Source organism: Pseudophryne corroboree, chromosome 5, assembly GCF_028390025.1.
Source record: "Pseudophryne corroboree isolate aPseCor3 chromosome 5, aPseCor3.hap2, whole genome shotgun sequence".
NCBI classification, from domain to species: domain Eukaryota; kingdom Metazoa; phylum Chordata; class Amphibia; order Anura; family Myobatrachidae; genus Pseudophryne; species Pseudophryne corroboree.
Genome location: NC_086448.1, coordinates 200,613,068 through 200,640,334, shown reverse-complemented (window position 1 = coordinate 200,640,334; position 27,267 = coordinate 200,613,068). Strand labels below are relative to the sequence as shown.

At 45.6% G+C, this 27,267-nt stretch overlaps 1 protein-coding gene and 1 long non-coding RNA gene across 2 annotated transcripts in view; one reads left to right on the top strand and one right to left on the bottom strand.

Moving 5' to 3' along the window:
- NPVF (neuropeptide VF precursor) overlaps window positions 1-15,103 on the bottom strand; it is a 44,148-nt gene extending 29,045 nt beyond the window's left edge. The window contains exon 1 of the mRNA XM_063922010.1: window positions 14,993-15,103. Coding sequence (XP_063778080.1) covers window positions 14,993-15,103 — 111 coding nt within the window. The remainder of the gene's footprint in view (window positions 1-14,992) is intronic.
- Window positions 1-15,114, top strand: part of LOC134927501 (uncharacterized) — a 149,875-nt gene extending 134,761 nt beyond the window's left edge. The window contains exon 4 of the long non-coding RNA XR_010177661.1: window positions 15,029-15,114. This is a non-coding gene — a long non-coding RNA (uncharacterized LOC134927501). The remainder of the gene's footprint in view (window positions 1-15,028) is intronic.
- The last annotated feature ends 12,153 nt before the right edge of the window (window positions 15,115-27,267 follow it).

Below are 27,267 nucleotides of genomic sequence, written 5' to 3'. Positions count from 1 at the left end.
TACTTTGCTTGGTGCGCATCTAACAATCATGACGTTTACAAGCTTACAAACTTTTGGCCTTCCTTGGGGCCTGGACTTGGGCCTTCGGCTGGCCTCCCTCAAGGTTCATATTTCTGCCTTTTCAGTATGGTTTCAGAGAAAAATTGCGACTCTGCCTGATGTTCATACCTTCACTCAGGGTGTTTTACAGATTCAACCTCCCTATGTCTTACCTGTGGCTCCTTGGGATTTGTTGGTGGTTCTGGGGGCTTTGCAAGAGTCTCCGTTTGAACCTCTTGAATCTGTGGTCCTTAAGTGGCTTTCCCTCAAGGTCTTGTTTCTGCTGGCTATTGTCACTGCGAGACAGGTATCAGATTTGGGTGCCTTGCAGGTCCCCCTATCTGATTTTTCACCGTGACCGGGCGGTTCTTCGAACGCGCCCTGGTTATCTACCTAAGGTGGTGTCTTCTTTCCACCTTAACCAGGAGATTGTGGTTCCGGCCTTTGTCTCTCTGGATTTATCCTCAAAGAGCGGTCTTTGGATGTGGTATGGACTCTCCGTATTTATGTGAAGAGGACAGCCTCCGTTAGGAAGTCTGATTCTCTCTTTGTACTGTTTGGATTTCACAAATGTGGCTGGCCTGCTAACAAGCAGACCTTGGCCAGATGGATTAGAATGGTGATTGCACATGCTTATGTACAGGCTGGCCTTCCAGCTCCTGCTACCATAAAGGCCCATTCTACTCAGTCTGAACAATTGTGCAAGGCGGCTATGTGGTCCTCAGTGAACACGTTCATAAGGTTGTATGCCTTCGATACTTTCGCCTCCCAGGATGCCTCCTTTGGATGCCGGGTTCTTGTGCCCACTACAGTACGTCCCTTCCCATAAGGAACTGCTTTAGTACATCACCGATGTTATTACCTCTGGAATACCAGTGTACCCCGCTGCAGAAAAGGAGATTTATGGTAAGAACTTACCCTTGTTAAATCTCTTTCTGCAAGGTACACTGGATCCCACAGGGCGCCCACCCTGACGCACTTAGCTTCTTTGGGTTGGTATGGCATTAGCCGCTGATACCTTCTCCTGTCGTGAGAATGTTGCGTACGCAGAGCCGGCCCTAGGCATAGGCAATCTAGGCAATTGCCTAGGGCGTCTGGTATGCTTAGGGGCACAAGCAGCTTCTGCTGTTTAAAATGATATGCCTATATTCTGTGTGTAGCATTTCGTATGCAGATACAGCCACAGTCGCACAGTATATAGGCATGCCGCGTATCATTTTAATGAGCAGAAGATGCTTGTGCATCCTAGCCATATAGCAATGCAAATAAGATGCATTTTCATAAAAAATAGGCACCCGACATTAGCAGAGCTGCCAGTTGACTCATGCCAGGAACTATTTGTGTCATTATGTGTATAAGGGCATTAATAATGTGTAACAGATGTGTAAGGGGCACTATGTGTGTCATTATGTGTATAAGGGCACAAATAATGTGCGGCATACGTGTAAGGGACATTATATGTGTCATTATGTGTATAAGGGCATTAACAATGTGCGGCATATGTGTAAGGGAAATTATGTGTACAAGGGCATTAATAAGGGGTGGTATAACGTGTAAGGTGCATTATGTTTATAAAGACATTAATAATGTGTGTCATATGTGTAAGGGGCATTACTGTGTGGTATTATGTGTATAAATGCATTACCAATGTGCGGCATTATGTGTATACGATGCTCTACTGTGTGGCGTAACATATCGAAAGGGCACTACTGTGTGGTCTAATGTGAATAAAGAGCAATATGGTGTGGTGTAATGAGAATAAATAGCAATATGGTGTGGTGTAATGTGAATAAGGAGCAATTCAATGTGATGTTATGTGAATGAGGGGCACTACTGTGAGGAGTAACATATACAGGTTGAGTATCCCATATCCAAATATTCCGAAATACGGAATATTCCGAAATACGGACTTTTTTGACTGAGAGTGAGATAGTGAAACCTTTGTTTTTTGATGACTCAATGTACACAAACTTTGTTTAATACACAAAGTTATTAAAAATATTGTATTAAATGACCTTCAAGCTGTGTTTATACGGTGTATATGAAACATAAATGAATTGTGTGAATGTAGACACACTTTGTTTAATGTACAAAGTTATAAAAAATATTAGCTAAAATGACCTTCAGGCTGTGTGTATAAGGTGTATATGAAACATAAATGCATTCTGTGCTTAGACTTGGGTCCCATCGCCATGATATCTCATTATGGTATGCAATTACTCCAAAATACGGAAAAATCCCATATCCAAAATACCTCTGGTCCCAAGCATTTTGGATAAGGGAGACTCAACCTGTATAAGGTAAAGTGGTACTACTGTGTGATGTAAGGTGAATAAGGGACACTATCGCATGATAAATTGTGAATAAAGTTGCACTATTGTGAGGCATAATTTGAATTGAGGGTACTGTTTTGTGGCCATGCCCCTTGCCAGCAAAAACACATACCTTTTTGGGCTGTGCGCCGAATGTGCACACTGTTCTTATTTAAATTACAGGGGGTAGAAAAAAAAAAAAAAGGACTGCTATGGGTGGGTGGTGATGGTGCTGGGAAAGGGTTGCAGGGTCAGAGGCGGAACTAGCGGTGGTGCTAGGGGGCACCAGCCAAAATCTTGCCTATGACATCATATTGGTTAGGGCCGGCTCTGGGTGTACGTGGCTACTAACGGCTGTAGTCTCTTTTGCCTGCTACTGCATTGGATTGGTTAACAAAACTGATCTCCTGTGCACGGAGGCGGGGTTATAGAGGAGGCGGCGCTGAGCATCTTGGGAACAGTCAAAGCTTTTAGCCTGTTGGTGCCTCGGCTCATGATCATACTCAACACCCCGATGTTATTCCCTATGGAATCCAGTGTACATCGCAGAAAGAGATTTAACAAGGGTAAGTTCTTACCATAGATCTCCTTTTTATTAATGTTATGATCCACAGGTACTGTCTGGAGGAAACCCTGATTGGTGGTAACCCCCTAGGTTTACTGCTCTTTGTGATACATGATTATAAGCAAGGGGTAGATGCTGTAACCTGGGCTAGGAACTGCATTTCCTTCACCTGTATATGCTGTACCTGCTAAGAATCTCATCTGTTTGGTGATGGGTTATCCACACGTCTGTATTGCCATCTACAGAATAAACAGTTTCTCTGACGTCCTAAGTGGATGCTGGGACTCCGTAAGGACCATGGGGATTAGCGGCTCCGCAGGAGACTGGGCACAACTAAAGAAAGCTTTAGGACTACCTGGTGTGCACTTGCCCCTCCCACTAAGACCCTCCTCCAGACCTCAGTTAGATTCTTGTGCCCGGCTGAGCTGGATGCACACTAGGGGCTCTCCTGAGATCCTAGAAAGAAAGTATATTTTAGGTTTTTTATTTTACAGTGAGATCTGCTGGCAACAGACTCACTGCAGCGAGGGACTAAGGGGAGAAGAAGCGAACCTACCTAACAGGTGGTAGTTTGGGCTTCTTAGGCTACTGGACACCATTAGCTCCAGAGGGATCGACCGCAGGACCCGACCTTGGTGTTCGTTCCCGGAGCCGCGCCGCCGTCCCCCTTACAGAGCCAGAAGCATGAAGAGTCCGGAAAATCGGCGGCAGAAGACTTCGGTCTTCACCAAGGTAGCGCACAGCACTGCAGCTGTGCGCCATTGCTCCTCATGTACACCTCACACTCCGGTCACTGATGGGTGCAGGGCGCTGGGGGGGGGGTGCCCTGAGGGCAATATATGACACCTTGGCTGGCAAATCTACATCATATATAGTCCTAGAGGCTATATAGATGTAAAATTACCCCTGCCAGTATTCCAGAAAAAGCGGGAGAAAGTCAGTTGAAAAAGGGGCGGGCTTCTCCCTCAGCACACTGGCGCCATTTTCTCTTCACAGTGCAGCTGGAAGACAGCTCCCCAGGCTCTCCCCTGTAGTTTTCAGGCTCAAAGGGTTAAAAAGAGAGGGGGGGGGGGGCCCACTAAATTTAGGCGCAATATATGTATACAAGCAGCTATTTGGGGAAAAATCACTCAGTTATAGTGTTAATCCCTGCATTATATAGCGCTCTGGTGTGTGCTGGCATACTCTCTCTCTGTCTCCCCAAAGGACTTTGTGGGGTCCTGTCCTCAGTCATAGCATTCCCTGTGTGTGTGTGTGTGTGTGTGTGTGTGTGTGTGTGTGTGTGTGTGTGTGCGGTGTGCCGGTACGGCTGTGTCGACATGTTGGATGAGGAAGGTTACGTGGAGGTGGAGCAGAGGCCGAAAATGGGATGTCGCCCCCTGTGGGGCCGACACCAGAGTGGATGGATAGGTGGAAAGTATTAACCGACAGTGTCAACTCCTTACATAAAAGGCTGGATGACGTAACAGCTGTGGGACAGCCGGCTTCTCAGCCCGCGCCTGCCCAAACGTCTCAAAGGCCATCAGGGGCTCAAAAAACGCCCGTTACCTCAGATGGCAGACACAGATGTCGACACGGAGTCTGACTCCAGTGGCGACGAGGTTGAGACATATACACAATCCACTAGGAACATCCGTTACATGATCTCGGCAATGAAAAATGTGTTACGCATTTTCTGACATAAACACAAGTACCACATAAAAGGGGTTTTATATTTTGGGAGAAAAAGCAGCCACTGTTTTGTTCCCCCATCAGATGAATGAATGAAGTGTGTAAAGAAGCGTGGTTTCCCCCGATAAGAAACTGGTAATTTCTAAAAAGTTACTGATGGCGTACCCTTTCCCGCCAGAGGATAGGTCACGTTGGGAGATATCCCTTAGGGTGGATAAGGCGCTCACACGTTTGTCAAAAGGTGGCACTGCCGTCTTAGGATACGGCCACCTTGAAGGAACCTGCTGATAAAAAGCAGGAGGCGATCCTGAAGTCTGTATTTACACACTCAGGTTATATACTGAGACCTGCAATTGCCTCAGCATAAATAGGGCTGCTGCAGCGTGGTCTGATACCCTGTCAGATAATATTAATACGCTAAGACAGGGATAATATTTTGCTAACATTGAGCATATTTAAGACGTTGTCTTATATATAAAGGATGCACAGAGGGATATTTGCCGGCTGGCATCCAGAATTAATGCAATGTCCATTCTGCCAGGAGAGTATTAGAAACCCGGCAGTGGACAGGTGATGCTGCCTGTAAAAGGCACATGGAGATTCTGCCTTATAAGGGTGAGGAATTGTTTGGGGATGGTCTCTGGGACCTCGTATCCACAGCAACAGCTGGGAAGAAATTTTTTTACCTCAGGTTTCCTCACAGCCTAAGAAAGCACCGTATTTTCAGGTACAGTCCTTTCGGCTTCAGAAAAGCAAGCGGGTCAAAGGCGCTTCCTTTCTGCACAGAGACAATGGAAGAAGGAAAAAAGCTGCACCAGCAGCCAGTTCCCAGGATCAAAAATCTTCCCCTGCTTCCTCTGAGTCCACCGCATGACGCTGGGGCTCCACAGGTGGAGACAGGTGCGGTAGGGGCGCATCTCGGGAACTTCAGGGACCAGTGGGCTTGCCCACAGGTGGATCTCTAGGTTCTGCAAATAGTATCACAGGGATACAGGCTGGAGTTCGAGGCGACTCCCCCTCGCCGTTACCTCACATCAGCCTTGCCGGCTGCCCTTGGAGAAAGGTAGTACTGGCGGCAATTCACAAGCTGTACTTCCAGCAGGTGAAAGCAAGGTACGCCTCCTTCAACAAGGCCGGGGTTACTATTCCAAAATGTTGTGGTACCGAAACCAGACGGTTCGGTGAGACCCATTCTAAAATTTAAAGCCTTGAACACTTATATACGAAGGTTCAAGTTCAAAATGGAATCGCTCAGGGCGATTATTGCAAGCCTGGAGAATTTCATGGTATCACTGGACATCAAGGATGATTACCTGCATGTCCCTATTTACCCTCTTCACCAGGAGTACCTCAATATTGTGGTACAGGATTGTCATTACCAATTCCAGACGTTGCCGTTGGTCTGTCCCCGGCACCGAGGTATTTACCAAAGTAATTGCCGAAATAATTATCCCGTACTTGGACGATCTCCTTATAAAGGCGAGGTCCAGGGAGCAGTTGTTCGTCGGAGTAGCACTATCTCGGGAAGTGCTACAACAGCACGGCTCGATTCTGAATATTCCAAAGTCGCAGCTGGTTCCTACGACGCGTCTACTGTTCCTGGGTATGGTTCTGGACACAGAACAGGATAAAAAGGGTTTCTCCCAGAGGAGAAGTCCAAGGAGTTGTTGTCTCTAGACAGAGACCTCCTAATACGTATACAGGTGTCGGTGCATCAATGCACGCGAGCCCTGGGAAAGATGGTAGCTTCTTACGAAGAAATTCCATTCGCCAGGTCCCATGCAAGGATTTTCCAGTGGGATCTGTTGGACAAGTGGTCCGGGTCGCATCTTCAGATGCATCGGCGGATAACCCTGTCTCCAAGGGTCAGGGTGTTGCTGTTGTGGTGGCTGCAGAGTGCTCATCTTCTAGGGGGCCGCAGATTCGGCATACAGGACTGGGTCCTGGTGACCACGGATGCCAGCCTTCGAGGCTGGGGGGCAGTCACACAGGGAAGGAACTTCCAAGGCTATGGAAAAGTCAGGAGACTTCCCTACACATAAATATTCTGGAACTGAGGGCCATTTACAATGCCCTAAGTCAGGCTAGACCCCTGCTTCAACACCTTAATGAGAGACAAAGAGTGTACCGAGACAGGGTGATAACAAGGGGCCCTCTAACTGAAACAACCAAGGCCAGGGGCTACTAACTAGCCTAAAACTAAATGTATGTGCGGCTTGCCAACAAAGAAAAAGAACAACAAAGGAAATGCTGACCACACGCCGACACAATACTTTTGTGTCCCGGCGGTGACAGCATAAGCAGAACCCTCTGCAAAACACCAGTGACAGAAATAATAACGGAAAACAGTGGCCTAGGCCGACGGACGCGGCAGAGCCGCTACTCACGGAACCGGTACGAATACTGGCAAACGGACAGGAACTCCCAATGCTGCTGACACAGACTTTCAGAACTGGAGGACAGGCAGAATCCCAAACAACAGACCGGTGGACACCAAGAAGCCAGAAACTCGACCAGGCACAGGCAAAGGCACTGGACCTCAGGACAGGAACGCCTCACGGCAGGACACGGGAAAAGACACAGGAATCGACACAGGGACCGACACAGGAATCGACACAGGAAGCAGCTCGACTGACACTGCTACACAGGAGCTCAGGAACTAGCAGGAACCAAGCTCAGAACTCAAGCAGACTGGAAACCTAGAAATATCACCAGCGTCTGTGAATTGCACTGAGCCAGCATATAACAGAGAGGCCTAATTAATAATATAATGCAGCTGCCCTGTTGCATGACTCCAAACTGACAAGATGCAATTAGCAGCCAGGTGAGGCTGAACACATGGGAACAAGCTGCAATTACACAGACTAACCAGCGGCAGCAACCAAGAGTATTCTTACACAGAGCAACGGGAAATCCTGGCCTGCAAGACAACTTATAAACATAAAATAGGAATGAACCACTACCTGTGGTTCATAACAGTATCCCCTCCTTAAGGGTGAGCTCTGAGCACCCCATGACACCCACGGGGAACATGAACAGAAGAATAACATAAAATACCTAACCGACATGCAAAACAGGAATGAGCCACAGCCGTGGCTCATAACAGTACCCCCCCTTGAGGAGGGGTCAAAGGACCCCAAAATACAGACTATCCAAAACAAGGGATACAAAAAAAAAAAAACCTGACACACTGGTCTAACAGTCAAGAAAACAGAAACAAGCTGCAACCACAGCTTGTAACAGTGCCCTCCCCCTGACGGTGGCCACTGGACACAAGACAAGGAAAAAAAATATTTTTTATCAAGGCAAGAGTCAAAAATTATTTATTTTTCTTCTTCTTTTTACAAAGCTCTTTAGGTCTGACCAAGGTAATTCCCCAAACATTGTCTGAACTGATGGTACCACCCAGCAAGGCTGCGTTCAAATCAGAGACAGGTTTCTTACCCTTGGGAGCTGAACTTTATAGCAAAGTACTCCTATTAGAAGAAGAATTCAGAAAAGCACATCCTGCAGTCAAAACAACGTGCTGAGACTCTTGTGCCTAGTTTACAGTATTTGGTGGACTCTCAGCAGACACGATGGGTGACTTAGAGGAACCTGAACCAATTTCTTTGGAACCATATATTTTAATAATTGCATCACTGAATGCTGGGGGATCCTGAAGAATGTTATCTTCAGCTTTCATTAGGCTGGTCGCCCACTCAAAAGGCTCTCCTCTAAAAGAATAAATCAGATAGAGCACAAGGTTCTCTGAAGTGATGCCCAGAAATGGTCTAGACAACATAATAGTGTAATAGTGTTTGAAAAGCACCAGAAATTGGGCTAAGTCCCCATCAAAGATTATGGATGTTGAGATATCAACAGAGTCAGGATCTGTTTCCTTCCCATCTGACTGACTGGAGTGCTTTGCTAGGACCTGGTCACTATTGACCTGACTCGAGGCTGAGACTCTCTGAACCCCACCCGGGGCAGTGACTTTCTGAACCCCACACGGGGCAGTGACTTTCTGAACCCCTCTCGGGGCAGTGACTTTCTGAACCCCACCCGGGGCAGTGACTTTCGGGAACCCCGCTGGGGTAGTGGCCTCCGGGAACCCCGCTGGGGCAGTGGCCTCCGGGAACCCCGCTGGGGCAGTGGCCTCTGGGAACCCTGCTGGGGCAGTGGCCTCCGGGAACCCTGCTGGGGTCAGCACCTCGGATTCTTTTACTGGGACCGAGCCGTCGGCCTCCCTCTCTGAGTCGATAATTATCGAAACTTCTCCCGGGACTATGACTTCCGGGATTTTTGCTGAAGCTATAACCTTCAGCACCTCCACTAATGCTACGCCTCTTAAGTTCTTTCCTGGGGAAGCAACCTCTAGACCCTTCTTAGAGGCTGCGTCTCTTGAGACCCCACTTGGGGATATTACTTCAAATATCCCTTCTGGGGTTTTGCTTCTCGAGTTTTCTTCTAGCACTATGGTTTTAGATACCCTTTCTGGGGTTGCGCTTATCAAGTCCCTACCTGGGGTAACAGCTTCTGAGATCTCTTCTGGTATGGACACCTGAACTATAATATTAGATGTCCCTCTATAAGCTAGGGCATCGGGTACCGCTCCTGCACTCTGGGCATCGGGTACCGCTCCAGCACTCTGGGCATCGGGTACCACTCCAGCACTCTGGGCATCAGGTACCGCTCCAGCACTCTGGGCATTGGGTACCGCTCCAGCACTCTGGGCATCGGGTACCGCACCAAGATCCTGAGCATCGGGCACCACTCCAAGACCCTGGGCTATGGGCACCACTCCAGGACCCTGGGCAACGGGCACCACTCCAGGACCCTGGGCATCAGGCACCACTCCAGGACCCTGGGCACCACTCCAGGACCCTGGGCATCGGGCACCACTCCAGGACCCTGGGCATCGGGCACCACTCCAGGACCCTGGGCATCGGGCACCACTCCAGGGGCTTGCAACTCTGCTTCAACAGGAACCTCAAGAGAGGAGAGAAACATTCTCTTTTGATTCCTGAATCTATAATGGGGCTCCCTTGCCCAAGGACCCCAATTATAGGACAGAGAGCTTTTTAGTGTGGGTTGTGTGACAAGTACCTCTGCCACATTAGAGACAGGAGTAGGTCTTGTATCCTGACTCAACTTGGCCAGAGGGTAAGACTCGTCACCACACTTTGGCTTGCACAACTCACAGGTCTGCAGATAGTGGCCTAAACCCCCACAATATAGGCATAAGTTTAAGTTTCTGTGACGCAGACGCTCCTCTTCTGAGAGCCTGGGCCGCATAAAACTTTTAAACCTTTTCTCTTCAATTAAACCAGAGGATTCTCTTGTCACCATACTGTGAACAAGAGTCTCTTTAGAGATAGATGTACTCTCAACGACTTCTGGCAAGATGAGCAAGATTTTAGTCAGAAGGTTTTGCAGTTGCTTTAGGGATTGCTGCAAAACTTCTAGTCGCTCTGGTCTCAAAGCACTGAAAGCAGAGTTCAGGGCTGAGAGAGATGCCTGCAGGGCTTGCATAGTAGACATAGGAGGATTTAAAACTAGACAAGGCAAGACTAGACAAGGCAAGACTAGACAAGGCAAGATTAGACAAAACAAGACTGGTGTTTTTTTTTTTTTTTTTTAAACACCGGACTGGATTCTAAACACCGGACTGGACTAGATTCTTAACACCGGACTGGATTCTTAACACCAGATTGGATTCTTAACACCGGACTGGATTCTTAACACCGGACTGGATTCTAGACTAGACACTGGACTGGGCCAAAAAAAGAAAAAAAAAGTTTTATTTCTTTTTTGTGGTTGGGCTGGTGATAATGTTAGGTTCCTGGTGCTCAGAACAAGGGAGATGTTATGAAGTGAGTCCAGAGCACCACGACGTAATGCTGGGAAAGGGGAATGGAAAGGGAATAGCCCCTGGCGCCCTATCTCCGTTGTCTCGCCCATGCTGTCACTACACTCTTGCGAGACTATGGTTGCTTGAGCCCATGGCAGCCGCGTTTGAAGGGCGGATTACGTCTGCCCAACTTCGATGCCCCCTCAGGTCTTAATGAGAGACAAAGAGTGTACCGAGACAGGGTGATAACTAACTGAAACAACCAAGGCCAGGGGCTACTAACTAGCCTAAAACTAAATGTATGTGCGGCTTGCCGCCAAAGGAAAAGAACAACAAAGGAAATGCTGACCACATGCCGACACAATACTTTTGTGTCCCGGCGGTGACAGCATAAGCAGAACCCTCTGCAAAACACCAGTGACAGAAATAATAACGGAAAACAGCGGCCTAGGCCGACGGACGCGGCAGAGCCGCTACTCACGGAACCGGTACGAATACTGGCAAATGGACAGGAACTCCCAATGCTGCTGACACAGACTCTCAGAACTGGAGGACAGGCAGAATCCCAAACGACAGACCGGTGGACACCAAGAAGCCAGAAACTCGACCAGGCACAGGCAAAGGCACTGGACCTCAAGACAGGAACGCCTCACGGCAGGACATGGGATAAGACACAGGAATCGACACAGGGACCGACACAGGAATCGACACAGGAAGCAGCTCGACTGACACTGCTACACAGGAGCTCAGGAACTAGCAGGAACCAAGCTCAGAACTCAAGCAGACTGGAAACCTAGAAATATCACCAGCATCTGTGAATTGCACTGAGCCAGCATATAACAGAGAGGCCTAATTAATAATATAATGCAGCTGCCCTGTTGCATGACTCCAAACTGACAAGATGCAATTAGCAGCCAGGTGAGGCTGAACACATGGGAACAAGCTGCAATTACACAGACTCACCAGCGGCAGCAACCAAGAGTATTCTTACACAGAGCAACGGGAAATCCTGGCCTGCAAGACAACTTATAAACATAAAATAGGAATGAACCACTACCTGTGGTTCATAACAGTATCCCCTCCTTAAGGGTGAGCTCCGAGCACCCCATGACACCCACGGGGAACATGAACAGAAGAATAACCTAAAATACCTAACCGACATGCAAAACAGGAATGAGCCACAGCCGTGGCTCATAACAATAGGTAAATCCTTTTCTCGTAGTCCTTAGAGGATACTGGGCGCCCGCCCAGTGCTTCGTTCTTCCTGCACTGTTACTTGTTTAAATAATGGTGGTTCAGCCGTTGCTGTTCCTGTTTCAAGTTTGGTTAGCTTGGCTTTCCTCTTGTGCGTTCTGGTTCGGAATCTCACCACTATCCTTATCTATCCTTCTCTCAAAGTATGTCCGTCTCCTCGGACACAGTTTCCAAAACTGAGTCTGGTAGGAGGGGCATAGAGGGAGCAGCCAGCCCACACTATCAACTTCTTAAAGTGGCCATGGCTCTAAGTGGACCCGCCCATGGTGCTAAATGGACCCCAGTATCCTCTACGGACTACGAGAAAAGGATTTACCGGTATGTAATTAAAATCCTATTTTTTTATTATAACCATCTGCCTGAATAAGGATGTGCAACTGTTTGGGTAGCGTCATGAAGAGGAAGGGGTTAATTATGATGTTCTAGAGATGGAACTACCACAGACTGAATGTGATGAGTGACTGAATGTGGGGAGCGAATTAGCAAATGGATCAAGGCTGACCTCCAGGCTTGATAACGCAGATGATGGCATTGTCAACTGTGATGTAGAGATCAGTGGTGTAACGGCAGCCCTCATAGCCACTGCGGAGTCGCTAGGCTTTGTGGGGCGCCACTGCTGTTTAAGCAGATTCCCATGCGGACTAACTGTCCACATGTGAATTTGCTAAATGTACCTCCTAAAATGATCGCTTCCTTGGGGGAGACAGATGCTAAAGGTCATATTTGACCTCTAGCATCTGACAGGCAGCAAAGCACTATCGCATTACCCAGGAGTGCCGGGAGTGCATAGTGCTGCACTGGTGCCGACCATCGTTACACCCCTGGCAACGAGCATGACACCCAGAGCATTCACCACTGGCAACGAGCATGACACCCAGAGTATGAAACCCCTGGCAATGAGCATTACACCCCTGGCAACAAGCATGGAACCCAGAGCATGAAACTTCTGACAATGAGCAAGGAACCCAGAGCATGAAACTCCTGGCAATGAGCAAGGAACCCAGAGCATGAAACTCCTGGCAATGAGCATGTAATTTAAAAGTAATTAGCCTTACTGTGGGGCATAATGTATAATGGGCATTGTTGTGTGTGGCATAATGTATCACTGGAATTGTGGTGTGTGGCATAATGTATAACGGGCATTACGGTGTGTGGCATACTGAATCAAGGGCATTGCGTTGTGTGGTTTAATGTGTCTGGGGCATTGTGGTGTGTGGCATAATATGTCACAGGCATTACGGCGAGTGGCGTAATGTGTTAGAGACATTACGGTGTGTGGCATATTGTGTAAGGGGCAATACGGTGTGTGGTATAATGTGTCATGCGCATTACGGTGTGTGGCATAATGTGTAAGGGGCATTACAATAAGGAGAAGAATGACAAATAATGTAAGGGGCATGAATTAGGTATTTATTTTTCCCGTGTGGCCAATGTCTGGAAGTGCAGGTGGCAAAACTTTGGTATAAGGCTGTCTTTTTCTGCAATGCCATGCCCCTTGCAGTGAGGCCATGTGCTCCTTGCAGTGAGGCCAAACCCCCTTTCTTGGAGCTCGTGGAATTTCTTTACCTTTCAAATGACAATGGTGTGTGTGTGTGTGGGGGGGGGGGGGGGGGGAGGGGGGGGTTGTGCTAGAAACTTTTTTGGCTAGGTGGACCAAAATTTCCAGTTACGCCACAGGGAGAGAAGCTCTAATTACTGAAGACATTACTATTGGTGGTGATAGTTCAGTCTCCTATAGTTTCTCAGCTCGGTGAAAAGTTAAAAACCATTGGACTGAATATTTTTGATGTATTGTGATTTAGACTTTAGCCCAACTAATAAACACCCACATCTGTATAACATGGTAGTTTGGTGCACAGATTACAAAATCCATACCTCCCAACTTTTCCTGGCTCAGAGGAGGGACAAAGTTTTAGGGGGCATGGCATCGCGGATAGGGGGCATGAGGCCATGCCTCCATTTTTGCCGTTCGCAGTGAATAGATGCTAAGCAGAGCAGCGAGTGAGAGAGGGTCTCCCAACTGACCCCCCTCCCCAACGCGGGACACCTGCGACACGCGGAAAATGGCACTGCTAAAATAGGGACAGCTGGGAGGTATGCAAAATCTGTTGTCTAACGTTATACAGAAAAGGTGTGCAATATCAGGGGCAACATACAGAAGCATTATCACAATAAATTATTAAAATAACATTGTTAAAATTTAGTGCACATAAAACTAACTACATCACTTACAGTACTTTTCAAATACAGAAAATATAAAAAGGATGAACTAATGGAAAAAAAAATCATTGTCCAGTAAAAATATAATTATTTTTGTCAATAACAAAAAACAACAACATTTCTTAAAAAAAATTTTTCTTAAAATAAAAATCCTTTAAATGTGGTGTGTGAAGGCAAGATTATGCAGGGAAAATGTGGTAGAAAGACAATGTAAAAATAGGTAAAGTATTATTGAAGGAGTGACCTTCATTTCTTATTAAATGTATTTCTAAACAGCAGTAAATCTTAACAATGATTGTGAAAACATAAAATTAGACCTTTACTGAATCACTGGGGAAAGGAAAAAATATACAATTTAAAGTTATTGTTATACATAATGTTGACTTCACTTGAAAGAAGGAAATACATATTTTCTTGACAATTGTGTCCCATAACAGTGCTTACAGAGTGTATCAATAAATGGTTATAAAGGAATGCAATATAATTCACAAGAGCTAATTGAAGAATGAGCTCAGTAACCAATGGATTATTTTTGACCACTAAATATTTTTAGGTGTTAGATTAAGGAAGAGATTCTTTGGGTCAGGCCAATAACATAGGTTACTGTGTCACTTTAGGCGGGTTCCCTCATTTATACTATACAAAACTAATGTGTACTGTATATCAGTTAATACTAATTACTAACATACTTTAATACCATAATTTTCTTTATAGTTCCCAAATTGTCTGTTTATTATATGTTAACATAAAACTAATATGTAGATCAATAGTGTCGTAGTTCCTATACAAAAAAAGTTTGAGGACCCTGAGAACTGATTTGCAAAAATATGTTTTCTTTGTTTAGCAAACACTATAAAATCCGCAAACTAACCAAAGTATTTTCTTATGTGGCAATAATGTCTCATATGTTGCTCTACAAATAGATGTATCATATATATAAAGATTGTAATAGGTAAAAAAAACAATATCATGTCAAGCAAGACTATACATTATTAAGCTACTTTTCTGGACTTGCAAAGAACCCATCTTCATCAGATACATACTGTAGTAGCCATGGATACCATTAACACTTATTAAGGTAATAAAATGTTTCCTTACCTCAAACAAGTCATCATATTTTTCTTGGCTTTCCAGGTTTGTCATTGCAGTCTCATCAGAACATATGGAAAATGCAAAAAGAATGGAGAAAGTATATAGAGAAAAAAGCATGATGGAACGTGTAGAAAACCTGCCTATTAGCTCGTTCAGCTTTTATTTTCATAGAATCCTAGTTGACGGGTCTCCTTCATTTTATAGTGTTTGAACAAAAAGCAGCATCACCCAAGAACATTCCTAAGTATCTTCTCAGTCTTAATTAATATAACAACCTTCAATTAGATCATAAAGAATTAGAAGAATGTGTTTGCAAATAGCTTACCAAACGTTAAATATATGTAAAGAATTGTATCCTAATTAATTAAGTCTCTTTGGAGCATAGCATATTATGGCCTAATTGAACTATGTTCAATTAGCACATATCCCACATTTTCACTTCTACATATATTATTTAATTAGCATGAATATAATTTTAATTAAAGGTACTTTATGCACAAAAATCATTCTCCACATAGTTTTTTTTATAGAAATAGAATGAGATTTTTTCGTAGACGTAGAATGAGTTGATAAAGAAAGACGCTACATTGATAAGGCATGATGACATAGCCAAGATCAGCAAAACTATTTGTAAGGTTGTGTTATCTTCTCACTTAGGTAACACTGTGTTTTATACAAGTCTTAGGCTACTCCATAGAGGTCCTCCAAACCTAAAATGCAAATTGCTTTGTATCAAAGATTTCCTGTTAAATATTCACAATATTCTGACAAGGCTATGACCAGGATGGGATATTTTCTATGCATATCAGGTTTATTAACAGTAAACCAGCACTGGTTGTATACAGTAGTTTGCAGAGATTAGATAAAAAGTCCATATAGAGTAGACATCTTTCTCATTCAGCAGCATCTATAGAATTAGGACTGAGCTTCATAAAGAGGAGGTCAAGACAAAGTCAAAGCCAGTGACATTAAACAGTAGCAACCTATTTAGAAACATCCTGTGTCCCAGACACCCAAGGCAGATACTGCCTAAATGCAAGACACGCCACAGCACACAGAGAAGAATTTGTGTACCGATAGCGCAAATGACTATGATCCAGCCTAATTACGCCCCCATGGCCAAGTTGATTGCATTGAATCACAGATTACTATCCCAACTGTCTATAATGTTATTTGCGATATGCCAAAAAGTAGTGGCAAATTATAGGCCCATGTTGACCAGGGGCCTGAAGCAGGCATAGTTTCCAGCAATGCTGCTGACCACTGCTTCACGGCTGCATTAGTTCATTATACACAGGGGCATTATTACATATTATAGAGGCCTGTAAGAGCATGTGTGTGAGAATTATCACCTATATGCTGGAATTATTGTTGTCCTATGGAAAGTCCAGCATTGTTTTATTATGTAGGATTAAGCGCTGATTCAATAGATCTCCTTGTGTTCTAATGATTTGTGTAATTTTATTGAAATATAGAAGCTGTTGCAATGTTATACTGTCAGGTATTTTGTTTTAAAGTGAGGAATTCTACCAAAATGACATATGAATTATTACAGACCCTAATTATCTATTAGTGATATTTTCTAAAAATATTGCATCGACTTCTTTAACATCTTCTTTAACAAATATATCATTTAGGTTTCTCCCCCTTACCACTTACATTATTCTTGTATATTGTTGATGAAATAGCCAAAGGTTTTCCTGGTAAGCCACTGGTGGGGAAACACACGCCTGCTTCCTAAAGGGAGCACAATAGACCTGGTTGGCACTGAGACACTGAGGGAAATGTAATGGATATTAACTAGTTAAAATCAACAATTTTGTGCAATTTGTGATATGGAATTTAAGGTGGTGATTTTTATTAAATGATGTCACAGAAGCTACACTAGATGAGAGCAACCTTTAATCATCAGACTGCCATGACTGTCTACAAATGTAAGTCATAATTGGAGATAACTGGCCCCTTGCTTCTTTCTTGCACTTGTCGCAGATTAGGGACAGCATGGAAGATTTTACTGCGCTGTGTAGATGTTAGGGGTTGGGGGGGGTGAGCGCAACAGGTTCTATTCCCACTCTATGGGCACCCACGAGTGGGAATAGTCCCTGTGGGTCGGCATTGCATCTGGCGGCATTCAGAGTGTTCAGGATTCCGGCGTCTGTATACTGGCTGCCGGGATCCCGATCGGTGGTAACACAATCGCATCCTGATGTTAGCACCCCACTTCCTCTGTACACTTTCTTCTCAGGGGAGAAGAGCTGGTGTATGGTTGTGATACACAAGTAGAACATATAGACCTAGCTGACAGTGCTATCAGAGAAAGAAGTCTGGAATATAAAATACTGTAATCTGTAAGATAGTCCACAAAATATTGAGACTATAATTTGTGGGAAATTCTGTATATTTTCTGGGACCCTCACATTTCCATTGTGGGAGAAAGTATGATACATGGAGGATTGCTGTTGTCACTACATTTTAGAATGACAACGAACAGATTCAATTAAGTGATTGATTATAGATTAAGGGAGACCATCACACAGTATTATTAGAGCTGCTAGAAGGCATAAAGCAGCCTTGAGTCCATGGCAAATGTATATTGTATTTGTATCACATTGACAAAATACTGTACAAAACGATGGGCAACTATAGCAAAGTGGAATGAAACAGCTGATGGGAGCATCTCCTCCTCATCCTCAGACATATATCTTAACCCAATGTGTGGAGACAATTATTGAAGCTTCTGAAAACGTTTTTATTATTCCCATGATCTTACAGTGAAGTGGTGGGTGTGGTATAGAAGATCTACAGTCTAGGTAGACACATATGGTCGACATGCATTAGGCCAACAGGTTCAAATAGTCGACAGGGAGAAAATGTTGACAGATAAAAGGTGCGTAAGGTTGACAGGGTCAAAAGGTTTTTCAGGTGTCATTTTGTATGTTTCATCATATGTGACCTCACTCAGCAGAAACGTGTACCCTTGCGGGCTTGCATTGTTCACCACACTTCAGGCAAGGTGGCTCACTGTGCTTACCAACAGGTTAATATTTCTAATCATAGTCCACGTGGATAGTAATTGAAGCAAAAGTTGGGAAAACATGTAGAAAAAGCCCAAAGAACTTGTGTCGATCATTTGCATGTTGACCTTTTGAACCTGTCGACTCGTTGTACCTGTCGACCTTAATGCATGTTGACTGTTCATCTGTTGACCTTTTGTACCTGCCGACTCATTACATAGAAACATAGAATTTGACGGCAGATAAGAACCACTTGGCCCATCTAGTCTGCCCTTTTTTTATCCTTTAGGTAATCTCAACCATTTTCGAACCTTAATTCTTTGTAAGGATATATTCGTTGTACCTGTCGACCTTAATGCATGTCGACCATTCATCTGTTGACCTTTTGTACCTGTCGACCTAAAGCATGTTGACCATATTGTGTCGGCCTATTGACTGTCGACCCAGACACTGTCATCCTACAGATGGCATTATTTGTGGTCCTGTAAAGATAAATGTTGCACAAGATGAGTAAGTTCCTTAAAGAGCATAAGTACTAAAGGATCTTGGGAAAGGAGCACAGGGATAAGTAAAACTGGTCACCTGCCTGAATGCCCCATCATGCCATGCCCCTTATATGCCAACTGAGAGCTCCGTCCTCATGTGCCAGTGCCCTGCCCTTATGCCTGGCCAGTCCCAGAGCCCCCTGAATCCATGTTCAACAGCCATCTATATTATGCCAGGTCAGCACTGTGGCTCATCCTATCTCAATGGAGCCCATGGAGCTTAGGGCCTAATTCAGACCTGATCACTAAAGCAAAATCTTTTTCTAATGGGCAAAAACATGCGCACTGCAGGTGGGGCAGATATAACATGTGCAGAGAGAGTTAGATTTGGGTGGGTTATTTTGTTTCTGTGCATGGTAAATACTGGCTGCTTTTATTTACGCTGCAATTTAGATATCAGTTTGAACGGGTGTAGTACGGCTGACCGGCGGTCTCCTGACCGCCGGTCAGCTTACCGACGCCAGGATCCCGGCAGCATACCCGGCGGGGAGGAGTGAGTGCAGCAAGCCCCTTGTGGGCTCGCTGCGCTCGCCACGCTGCGGGCTCGGTGGCGACCTGCGGTCGCCACGGGTTCTATTCCCACTCTATGGGTGTCGTGGACACCCACGAGTGGAAATAGTCCCTGTTGGTCGGCATGCCGACCATCGGGACAGTGACCCGTCGGGCTCGTGGAGGAGGTCATGTGACTGTCGGTCAGCTGACCGGCGGTCACATGAATACCACCCGTTTGAACACACTCCACCCAAATCTAACTCTCTCTGCACATGTTATATCTGCCCCACCTGCAGTGCACATGGATTTGCCCATTAGAGAAAAAGTTTGCTGTTGCAATTAGGTTTGAATTAGGCCCTTAGTACCTTGTGTGTAATATGTATATATAAGCAAAGAGATGCTCATCATACTGCGACACAGCATGTTGCATCACGGCTTGCTGCATGGCATGCCAGGCTGCAACTATTCTCAGCCATCGATCGCTTCATTAATTCCTTAATGGACCAATCACTGGCTGCGAATAGTCGGAGCCTTTCACGCCATGCAGCAAACCGTGTTGCAGCATGCTGCATCGCAGCAAAGATGAGCATGGCTACATCTGTATGTTGATGCAGTTTGGTTAATAGCATTTAATATGGTAGAATACCAGTAACCAATGATGGGACTGACATAGCAGATCAGCAGACTGATTGACAGGAAGAGGCCGTTTGTGGGTGACAACTGAGCATTTACTGGAGTGGTTGGGAAATGCAGGCGTGCCCAAGCATTTTCAGGGAGGGTGTCTAATGTCAGCTCTGGCCCCGATCAGCCTGTTCTCATTGCACTGGAGGAGTAAGTCCTGGGTTGTGCACAGACTGTACAAAGTGGATTTTTGCAGCTCAGCTACACATGCGATCGCACACTTGCATGGCGAATTTACACTCCCCATGTAAGCGGCGACTGTCTGATTGCAGGACACCAAAATTAGCATCCCAGCGATCAGATCTGAATTAGCCCCTATGAACGGTTGGCAAGGAAGATCAGCCTCGCAGCTGCATTCAAAATGAAGTGGGGAGTCTGTTTTTGGTAACACCAGTAAGGAGATTTGCAATAATCTGAGATAATGGGGGTCATTCCGAGTTGATCGTAGCTGTGCAAAATTTAGCACAGCTACGATCATTCACACTAACATGCGGGGGGACGCCAGCACAGGGCTAGTCCGCCCCGCATGTCAGTGCCGCCCCTCCCTGCAGAAGTGCAAAGGCATCGCACAGCGGTGCTGCCTTTGCACTTCAAGAGTAGCTCCCGACCAGCGCAGCTTTAGCGTGCTGGCCGGGAGCTACTCGTCGCTCCCCGGGCCGCAGCCGCTGCGTGTGACATCAGGCAGCTGCCGTGGCCCGCCTCCCCAATGGTCCGGCCACGCCTGCGTTGGCCGGACTGCTCCCCCTAAATGGCGGCTTAACGCCGCCGTCCAGCCCCCTCCCACCCAGCAACCGCCTCTGCCTCAGAGGCGATCGCTAGGCAACAACAGCTGCCATGTGCCGGCGCACTGCAGCGCTGGCGCATGCGCAGTTCCAACCCAATCACTGCGCTGCGACAAACTGCAGCGAGCGATTGGGTCGGAATGACCCCCAATGGACCTAATTCAGAGTTGATCACAGCAGCAAATTTGTTAGCAGTTGGGCAAAACAATGTGCACTGCAGGGGGCGGGGGCAGATATAACCTGTGCAGAGAGAGTTAGATTTGGGTGGGATGTGTTCAAACTGAAATCTAAATTGCAGTGTGAAAATAAAGCAGCCGGTATTTACCCTGCACAGAAACAATATAACTAGAGATGAGCGGATTCGGTTTTACTCGGATTTACTCTGTTCTCAAAATGGCATCTGATTGGCTATCCAAAACACGTGACATCCGTGAGCCAATAAGATGCCATTTTGAGAACCGAGTAAATCCGAGTAAAACCGAATCCGCTCATCTCTAAATATAACCCACCCAAATCTAACGCTCTCTACAAATGTTATATCTGCCACACCTGCAGTGCACATGGGCCCTCATTCCGAGTTGATCGCTCGCTAGCTGCTTTTAGCAGCAGTGCAAACGCTAAGCCGCCACCCACTGGGAGTGTATATAAGCTTAGCAGAAGTGCGACCGAAAGGTTAGCAGAACAGTGCTGAAATTTTTTCATGCAGTTTCAGAGTGGCTGCAGACCTACTCCTTCCTTGCGATCACTTCAGTCTGTTTAGTTCCTGCTTTGACGTCACAAACACGCCCTGCGTTCGGCCAGCCACTCCCCTGTTTCCCCAGGCATGCCTGCGTTTTCACCTGACACGCCTGCGTTTTTTAGCACACTCCCGGAAAACGACCAGTTACCACCCAGAAACACCCACTTCCTGTCAATCACTCACCGATCAACAGAGCGAAGAAAATGAGTCGCTAGACCTTGTGTAAAACGGCATACTTTTGTGTGAAAATACATCGCGCGTGCGCCCTGCGGCCCGTACGCAAGCGCAGTTTTGCTGTTTTTTTTACCTGATCGCTCCGCTGTGAAAATTGGCAGTGAGCGATCAACTCCGAATGAGGGCCATGGTTTTGCCCAACTGGTAACAAATTTGCTTCTGCGATCAACTCTGAATTACCCCCAATGAATATACGAATTGCAGTGTCTTGTGTAAGATATGGTCATATTTTGGATATGTTTTTTGATGGATGTAACCAGTAGTGCAAGTAGAAAATTCTTTTTTGTAGTGGTACTGTGTGAGCGCGCCAAAGATATGCCCCCACAGTGCCAGATACACATATGCCCCCACAGTGCCAGATACAAATATGCCCCCCCTAGTGCCAGATACACATATGCCCCCTTAGTGCTAGATGTGCCCCCACAGTGTCATATACAAATATGCACCCACAGTGCCATATACAAATAGGCAGTAAAGGTATAGGAAACCTGCGCTTCTCCCTCTATTTTGAAATGCTGCTAAATGGGATAGAGATACCTGTAATCCCCTACAGGAAATTAATTATGTATACAAAAGAGGTTTTTCCCACAGCGCTTATTCAAAACATTACCAATAATAATTTCTCAGTAATTTATTCACATCAGATAAGTGTAAAATTTTAAATAAAATTAAAACACAATAAATACACTCAAATACTTAATATCCATTTTTTTAGCATCACAATATTCTTGGTGTTAAAACGTACTCAGTAAAAACCTATATGTATATAATAGGATATTTCTTTCAGCCCTATTTCTTTTTCAGGCTGCTGATTTTAAATACAATGTAACTCTTTATAAAAGCAACAAATATTTTTTCTGATAAATTTCTTCTGCTAGTTTGTGCAGTTCAGGTAGTTACCAGAATCTAATTATACCCCTTTTACACTCGCAGAAAAATCCCGGGATATTGCACGTGAACGCGCATCATCCCGGGATTCTTCTCAGTGTAAATGGGTACAGGGACAATTTCCCGGGACGAGCATCCCGGGATTTCATCCCAGGTCAAAAGCAGGGTTGAACCCGGGACCGTCCCGGGAAGCTGGGTAGTGTGAAAGGGCCCGTCCCGGGATTCACTACCCGGGACTGTTAAAAGGCCTCCGATTGGAGCTTTCATGGGCTCAGAAAAGATGATGTCATCATTCAGAGCCCTGGGGAGCGTCCTTGATGCGTGTGAGGAAGGCAGCATGGCGACCTGGACAGACCAGGAGGTGAGAGAGTTGCTGAGCATTAGGGGAGAGGAGGAAATTATGAGGCAGATCACAGGCACAGTCAAAGATGCAGTCATTTATAAAAACATCTCCAAGATGCTGCAAGCCAGGGGAATCATCCGCACACAGCAGCAAGTGTTAAACAAAATGAAAACTCTTAAAAAGCATTTCCTTAAGGTGCATGACAACAACAGGAAAAAGAGCGGTGTTGGCCGTATCGACTGGCAGTACTATGACATGTGCGCCAATATCTTTGGAAACACAGCTATATGCAGTCCGGTGAGTCTGTCTTCCAGTTCACAGTACACTGCTACAGAAGGCACTCCAGAAGAGACACAGACAAGCAGTGACGTCTGTCCATCATCACCGTTGTTAATTGACGACACACCTGAGGACAGCGACACATCATCCCAGCCGTCCATAAACACATCCAGAAACGACGACAGCATAACTGCAACCATTGAAGACGTCGTGGATGCTCAGACCAGTGACAGTGGGACTGTACAAAGTGCCGTCACCCCAACTTTACAGAAAAACAGTAAGTACATGTTTAGAAATTAACACTCATAGCACAAATCCACAATTGTTAATCATCCGGTTATGTGCGTAGTATGAGTGGCCAGTGTGGCGGCAGCGTGGCGAGCGCTAATGAGCCCCTTGCAGGATCACTGCGCTCAACACGCTGCTGGCACGGTGGCACACTTTGCATTTTCTGCCCCCACGCAGGGGGGCTTTGCATTTTTAAAAAAAGTTCAATGTTGCAGAGTAGCTAGTGTATAGGTGGATTAATGCCACAAACACATGTTTGCTAACGCTGCTATTTTTATATACGCTCATTTTGTATTTCTTCTCTTCACAGTTTACACCGTACCGCCTAGAAGGAAGAAATTGAACAGAGCGGAGCAAGTGGCTAAAGCCATGTCAAATGTCCTTGTCGACCAACTCCGAGAGATGGACGCTACAATGTCCGTACAGGAGGATGCAAGGCTCGACAGGTTTCTAGAGGCAGAACGCCAAATGCATGATGCATTCCTTTCCCAAGTCATGACAATGCAGGAACGCATGAGTAGAGAGCAGTATGACCGCCACAGGGAATTGCACCAAATGAACATGGCGTTCTATGAGCGTATGACCAATACCTCAAGAGCACCAAACCAACACCACAACTCACAATACCCCCCTGAGCAGGGTTTTTCATCATTTAATCCTGGTCCATACTATGCCCCAAATACTGCACCATCTAGTGCGCCAAGCCCAGAGTTTACTGTATTGCGCAATTTGCCGTGAAACACAGTGAATTGCTTTTTTTGGTTGTTATTTGTTGTTAAATAACCACAGTGTGGTCATTGTTTATGCACAACTGTTTGTGCCTTCCTTCATTTTTTTCTATGTTCTGTTTTGTATAGTGTCTACATTAAAGCACTTTTTATTTATTTTTTACACAGTGATAATATACTGCAGGGACACTGTGGTTTATGGTGTTGTATCTACAAACCTACCAGTGTTTTTTTTTTTTTTATGCCAATAAAAACTTGTTTGCAAATCTAGGCATAACATTCCCATTTGTGCGTAAAGTAGACCATGTTTACAGTGTTTTCTACATTGTTTATGCATATATACACAGTTGCTGGCAATGTGTTTTTTTTTGGAAAAACATAAATAATGAACCCAAAGATCAAAGGTGGAATACAAAATAAAAACATTTTCATTCACCAAACATGTTGTGCTGATTCTTAAACACTATTGTACCAGTGCTGCAAGGTTGGACGTAATAGTGTGGCGTATTTGTTCTGCAGCGGAGTTTGAGGCAGTCCCAAACAAAGCACCTTCCACATGTGGGTTTATAACCTCAGGGTCCTGCACAGTCCACTCAGGAAGGAATAGCTCATTTTGCAGTTCACAGATGTTGTGCAGTATACAGCACGCAGCTACTACATTAGGCATATTCATAAGGTCCACATCATTGCGCTTCATCAAACAACGCCATCTTCCTTTTAACCTGCCAAAAAGGCGTTCTCAACCACCATCCTTGCTGAACTCAGGGTGTGAGTATAGGTTTGTTGCTCTGGGGTTAACTGGACCTGTTGGGTGTAGCCTTTCATAATCCAGGGGCGTAAAGGGTATGCAGCATCCCCGATGATGTGGACAGGGATCTCCACCCCATTCACAATCTTTGCACACTCTTTGGGGTACAGCCAGCCTCCCTGCTTCTCCTCTACGATGTTGTACAGGTCAGAATTGGCAAGAACTCGGGAGTCATGAGATCGGCCTGGCCAGCCAATAAACACATCTAGGAAACTAAAGAACAGTAAAATTGAAAACAATTAGAATGTAAAACTCACACATGCAACTCATCCCACCACCCCAAAAATAAACACTTACCAATATTTGTGGTCCACAACAGCCTGTAATATGATGGAGTGCCAGCCCTTCCTATTAAAATAGTCAGCATGGTTGTCACGTGGGGCAATAATGGGGATGTGTGTCCCATCAATCGCTCCTCCACACTGCGGATAGCCTCGCTTCACAAATCCAATGATGGTATCCTGTAAGCGCTGTCCTTGTGGTAGAGATATGAAGCGCTTGTATAAGGTAGATACAATTGCTTTAGTCACCTGGTGGACTATGACACAGCAGGTGGAGATTGCAACACCGAACAAGCATGAGACTGAGCGGTACTCTCCTGGGGTAGCATACCACCACAATGCAATAGCTAATCTCCTGCGTGCCTCGATGGGTCTCCTAAGCCTGGTGGTCTGCATGTCAAGTGCTGGGGTAAGTAATTCCAGGATGTAGTTAAAGGTTGCACGAGACACACGGAAGTTAGCCATCCACTCCTCATCCTGGTAAGCTTCCACGGTCCTCATAAAGGCTTCTCCGTGCCGGCGATCTCTGGACCAAAATGAGCGGTTAGGGCCCATACTCACGCTCAGTATGATACTCATCCTGGATGATATGAAGGCTCTCCTCCTGCGCAAATATTGGCGGCGACTAGCAGCCCTATCCAGCATAAATTGCGCCCTCCTCCTCCTCATAAAATATATGTGCAGTATACTGCACAGTGTGATAAGCTGCATCATGCTGTCAGTGGCTGTATGAAACATTTGCAAAGCAGAAAGAATCATGAGCTCAGGCATACACACTGGTACTCCGTCGGCCATGACTGCAGCAATGGTGTGAGCAGGCACCACCCCTCCCTTTGTTGACTAGTGTGACCTCATCAATGTGAGCCAGAACAGGCCATTTCTAATGACACACATGTGCATTTGCAGGGATATCCCGGGATCAGTGTAAATGGGGCTGTCCCGGGTCGATCCCAGGTCTTAGTGCAGTGTGAAAGGGGTCAGTCCCGGGAAGGCATCCCGGGACGCATCCCGGGAAGCATCCCGGGAGTGACCCGGGAGTGCGAGTGTAAAAGTGGTATTAACCACACCTAGGTCAAAGTCCCGTCTTAATTAGAGAAATGATCCCTGGTGTGTAGTCCAAGATGACAGCATGTGTTTTCCACAATATGAGGTCTCTTGCTTGTTTTTTTTATATATATAACCTTTTTGCAGTCAGTGAGTAGAGTAGCAACAATTTCTTCAGCTTAAGGTACCTTTAGCGTTTTTTCCTTGTTGCAGACCTGCTGGTGTCTGTGTAATACGCAGTATTCCAAGTTACGGTGAATATGCCTGTGTATCACTCGGGTAAGTAAATATGCTTTCGCGTGTAGCTGCGTTATTTCCTTTACGGGATCTTAAGTTCTGGTCTGTGCAACAAGAGTCAGGACAAAGGTCACCACAAATACCTTGTTCCTAGTGAAAACAAGCTACTGTCATGAATTCCACCAAAAAGGGAGGAGAAAATTGCTGCGCCTGTGTCTGCCAATTAGGCTGATCTCATATCCTAAACCTGGAGTTAATAATGTCAAAAGTACGTTCGCCTCTATAAGGAGTTGTGTAATACTCCTGAACTTAGAGATCAGAAATGTCAAAATGAAATGAGCGCCTCTATTAATTCTCTTTTATGAATTCCACGAAGCCTGTGCTGGAGCTCAGATAAAGAGTTTTATTATACTGGAACAAACGTGTTAGCTGTATCAAAAAGTATCAAGTTTTATCTAAACTGTTAGTGATTTACCCTGAGTACTCATAATACCTCATTGGTGCACATAGGGTGATGTCGTTGTGGTACCACTGACATGAAATAAACTGTCCCTCCAGACTTACTACACTCTCCTTCGCTCTAATGTTAATTATATGTGTCTTTATCCTGAATGCCTGCTCGCCTGAATCATCTTTGGGTGATAAGTGTATAAATAATCCGGGCCACAGTAGGTAGCAGACTCCAGGAGGAGCAGACCTTGCAATCCTGCGCTAGTTATCTCTATGCTCCAAAACATCCAGGGGAAATAGTTCCTTATAAGACACTAAGTTTATGTTGGTGTACGTCACTTCTGACAGCACTGGCTGTAAACTAGTATGTCCTTAACGGAGTCTCAGAAGCTGTGGTCTGCGGTGATAATTTTCCTTTCATTATCTTATCTCCCCTCTACACTATAGG